The sequence below is a fragment of the Propithecus coquereli genome, unplaced genomic scaffold (genome assembly GCF_000956105.1).
Source record: "Propithecus coquereli isolate 6110/MARCELLA unplaced genomic scaffold, Pcoq_1.0 Scaffold111, whole genome shotgun sequence".
NCBI classification, from domain to species: Eukaryota; Metazoa; Chordata; class Mammalia; order Primates; family Indriidae; genus Propithecus; species Propithecus coquereli.
The window spans coordinates 7,210,304-7,214,886 of record NW_012135081.1 but is presented as its reverse complement, the minus strand read 5'-3'; the positions used below and the strand labels follow the sequence as shown (position 1 = coordinate 7,214,886).

General features: G+C 40.3%; 1 protein-coding gene across 1 annotated transcript in view; it reads left to right on the top strand.

Annotated features, from left to right (window-relative positions):
* The window catches only part of PRIM1 (primase, DNA, polypeptide 1 (49kDa)), a 19,559-nt gene extending 15,424 nt beyond the window's left edge, over window positions 1-4,135 (top strand). Inside the window, exons 12-13 of the mRNA XM_012650993.1 lie at window positions 944-1,042; window positions 4,024-4,135. Of these exons, the coding sequence (XP_012506447.1) occupies window positions 944-1,042; window positions 4,024-4,043 (119 nt within the window). The 3' untranslated portion in view covers window positions 4,044-4,135. The remainder of the gene's footprint in view (window positions 1-943; window positions 1,043-4,023) is intronic.
* The last annotated feature ends 448 nt before the right edge of the window (window positions 4,136-4,583 follow it).

Below are 4,583 nucleotides of genomic sequence, written 5' to 3'. Positions count from 1 at the left end.
CTAGCCAGGGCAACAGAGTGAGACTCTGTCTCAAAAAAAAAAAAAAAAATCTAAATATAGGTCAAGTATTTCTGATTGTAATATAGCACCCGAATTGAGCTGTACTTTAAGTATAAAACATATACTAGATTTCAAAGACTTGTATAAAAGAGAATGTAAAATATCTCAATTTTTATTACATGTTGAAATGATAATATTTTAGATATATTGAGTTAAAGATCTTATTAAATTAATTTCACTTTTCTTTTCTTAGAGACAGGGTCTTCCTCTGTTGTCCAGGTTGAAGTGTAGTGATGCAATCATAGCTCACTGCAGCCTCAAACAGACAGGTCTCCTTATGTTGCCCAGGCTGGTCTCAAACTCCTAGCCTCAAGTTATCTTCCCACCTCAGCCTCCCAAAGCACTGGGATTACAGGTATAAGCCTCTGTACCTGGCCTAATTTTACCTTTTTCTTGAGACAGAGTCTCACTCTGTGGCCCAGGCTACAGTGCCGTGGCATCAGCCTAGCTCACAGCAACCTCAAACTCCTGGGTCAAGCAATCCTTCTGCCTCAGCCTCCTGAGTCGCTGAGACTACAGGCATGCGCCACCATGCCCAGCTAATTTTTTCTATATATTTTTAGCTGTCTGGCTAATTTCTTTCTATTTTTAGTAGAGATGGGGTCTCGCTCTTGCTCAGGCTGGTCTTGAACTCCTGACCTCAAGCGATCCTCTCACCTCGGCCTCCCAGAGTGCTAGGATTACAGGCGTGAGCCACCACGCCTGGCCCAATTTTACCTTTTTTTAATGTGACTACTAGAGTATCTAAAAGTACATATGTCTCTCATATTTCTATTAGGTATAGCACTATTTTAGAGAATTCTTACAAGAAACTTAAAATTATATTTTCATGTTATTCTTGCTGCCAACATGCTGATTATAATATATATTCTTCATAATTTAGATTATAAGAAGACCAGTCTAGCACCTTATGTGAAAGTTTTTGAACAGTTTCTTGAAAACCTGGACAAATCCCGAAAAGGAGAACTTCTTAAGAAAAGTGGTAAGACTATGCCTTTCCCGTTTATCTAGTTAGATATTAGTATAAGTAGCGTTAAGCATCCAGCAAATGACCACTTTTTTCCTTTTTTTTTTTTTTAGAAACAGGCTCGCTGTGTTGCCCAGGCAACAGTTGTGTTGTTCGAACTCCTGGCCTCAAGTGATCCTCCCACCTCAGCCTCCCAAGTAGCTGGGAATAGGGACTACAGGTGCACTACAGGCCACCACACATAGTTGATTTTTTAAATTTTTTGTAGAGATGGGTTGTCATGCTATGTTGCCCAGGCTGGTCTTGAACTCTTACGTTCAAGTGATCCTCCTGCCTCAGCCTCCCAGCATGCTGGGATTATAGGCATGAGCCACTATACCCAGCCAAATGAGCAATTTTTGCGTTCTAGTGTTTCTTTGCCCTCTCCAAAAAAATTACTGATTTGTCTTATTATCCTTAATGTTTTTCAAAATTGAGTTTTTTTAATTCAATTAAACATATTTATTAAACATGTTCTAAATGTCAAGTACTATGAGAGAAACAAAGGTTAATTATACAAAGATGAATTCCACACCACACCCCCTTGCCCTTAAGAAGTGCTAACTTGGTATAAGACAAAAAAGTACAAAATGCTAAGAAAGAGATATCATCTGGTTAAATCTGAGATTTCATATGAAAAGGGTGGTATGTGAACTATTTTCAGTGAGCTGCGATAAGAATTCTAATCCCGGCTGGGCGCGGTGGCTCACGCCTGTAATCCTAGCATTCTGGGAGGCCGAGGCAGGCGGATTGTTTGAGCTCAGGAGTTCGAGACCAGCCTGAGCAAGAGCAAGACCCCATCTCTACTAAAAATAGAAAGAAATTAATCAGACAACTAAAAAAAATATATACAAAAAAAATTAGCCGGGCATGGTGGCGCATGCCTGTAGTCCCAGCTACTTGGGAGGCTGAGGCAGGAGGATCACTTAAGCCCAGGAGTTTGAGGTTGCTGTGAGCTAGGCTGACGCCACGGCACTCACTCTAGCCCGGGCAAAAGAGTGAGACTCTGTCTCAAAAAAAAAAAAAAAATTCTAATCCCAATGCCAATATACCATGCTTTGAGGTATGAGTAGGATTTTCACAAGGAGAGATTTGATGGCATAAGGGTGCAGGAGTGGAAAACGGAGATCAGTTGTTCATTCTTGAAGGAACAGCGAGAAAAAAGGCATAGAGAGACAGGAAAGCATCAGGTCACTCTGGAAGCAAAAAGTAGTATGGCTAATCTGGAAAAACACGTTAGAAAGTGATGAGATATGAAGCTGAAGAAGCAGGCTGAAGCCAAAGTATAGATGGCTTTGAATTCCAGACTTAGATGTTTGGCCTTAATTCAGTAGGAACAGAGAAGCTATTAAAGGTTTTGAGGAAGGAAGCTGGACATGGTGGCACACACCTTGTAGTCCCAGGTACTCGGGAGGCTGAGGCAGGAGGATCGCTTGAGCTCACAAGTTTGAGGTTATAGTGAGCTATGATGACACCACTGTACTCTAGCCCTGGTGACACAGTGAGACCCTATCTCAAGAAAAAAAAATGGTTTTGAGGAAAAGAGTGCCATGATTTGTACTTTTATCTAGAAAGATAAATCTGGGGAAAGGCAGGGGATAGAATGGAGCCCAAAAGGCCAATTGAGCTATTGCCATTAGGGCAGTAGCACTGGAGTGCTCCAAAAGGTACAAATACCGGAACCATCCTTAAAACTTGGTAATGATTTAGAAGTGGAGAGATGGATCCTTCTATAGTTTATAAGTGTGATGATTGGGTTTTCACACTCGTGTGAGATGTGTCTCCCTCAAACCTTGTTAGGCATTGGCACATTACTCATCTGATGTGTAAAAAATAAATAAATAATAAAAAGAAGTGGGGAGATGAAAGACAGAAGGTAAAGTGTCACAGACACCAGGGGAAAGGCAAGTTTCAAAGAGATTATCAAGTGTCAAATGCAGGAAAGAACTGATAAAATCCTGTTGACTATAGTAACTAGAAATGCAAAGAGGATAGCAGTGTCAAATGAAGAGTTCTTTGAATAGGAGAAACCTGAGTATATGTATAAGCCAAAAGGAAGAAAATGAGCAGAGTGCATATTATTCAAGAGATTGATGGATACCCTAGAAAACTGTGGCAATGTTATAGAAATACAGACTCTCTCTCCACTTCATTTTTTAATGAAGTGATGTGTGATGGTTTAAGGAATAGTGGCTACGATAATGCTCTAGTCATAGTAGACACTCAAATATGTGCTTATTGAATGAACAATGATGACTCTGAACTTGGAAAGCCTCATCGAAGCTGCCACTCCAACTAGCCATATGAAGTACTTTGTATTCTAGTTGTTCCATACTAGCTCAGCCTACAATGTGGGCTTTAGCAAATGTGTAAACAAAGCTTTGTACGTGATGTGAGTTTAATGGAAGCATTAAGCAAATAAGAATGTGAAAACAGGGCCAGGTGTGATGGCTTACCCCTGTAATCCTAGCATTTTAGGAGGCCAAGGCAGGAGGATTGCTTGAAGCCATGAATTTGAGACCCAGCCCAAGAGTGAGACCCCATCGCTCCAAAAAATAGAAAAATTAGCCAGGTGTGCTGGTGCGTACCTGTTGTCCCAGCTACTTGGGAGGCTGAAGCAGGAAGATCACTGGAGCCCAGGAGTTGGAGGTTGCAGTGAGCTTTGATGACACCACTGCATTCTAGCCCAGGAGACACAGTAAGACCCTGTCCCCAAAAAACGTGAAAATAGACCAGGTGTGATGGCTCATGCCTATAATCCTAACACTTTGGGAGGCCAAGGCAAGAGGATTGCTTGAGCCTAGGAGTTCAAGGCTGCAGTGAGTTATGATCTTGCCACTGCACTCCAGCTTGGGCAACAGAGCAAGACCCTGTCTCAAAAAAAAGAAAAAGAATATCAAAATAAATGGGCATTGTTTTGTTTTGCTATCCTTTGATAAATATCTATTCTATTTTAGATTTACAAAAAGATTTCTGAAGATAACAACTGCCTTCAAACCAATGTGGATATCTTCTACCTTTAATCAAGGATCAAATACTTCTAGAACCACTTAATATATCAGAACCATGTATGTGTGTTAATGCTCAAAGTAAAACCTCTTTTCTTGAGAAATAATTGATGTTGAAAAGATTTCCTGAGAACACCAAAGGAGAGTATCAAGGTATCTGGAAGAAGCAGTAAAAGGAATAAATGGATTGCAGATAATTTTGTAAAATTTAATATTATACAAAGATAGTTCTAAGACTTCTGATATGTTCAGTTCTACCAGTTGCTGTATATAGAGGTAAGTGAGCAGTAATATGCCTGAGACTCTCAGCTCAGCTCACTGGATACAACCTCCATATTTCTGGGTGAATGGGGGCTTTGTCACATAATTATACCAGGAGTTTTAGACACTTAGTTATACCTGGAGCATATATTCAGTAACTTCCTGGTTTTGCTTACTGATATTTTTATTGGTCAGGCCATACTCCACTGGCCATTTTTTTAAAATCATTTTAAACTAGGCATCTAAAC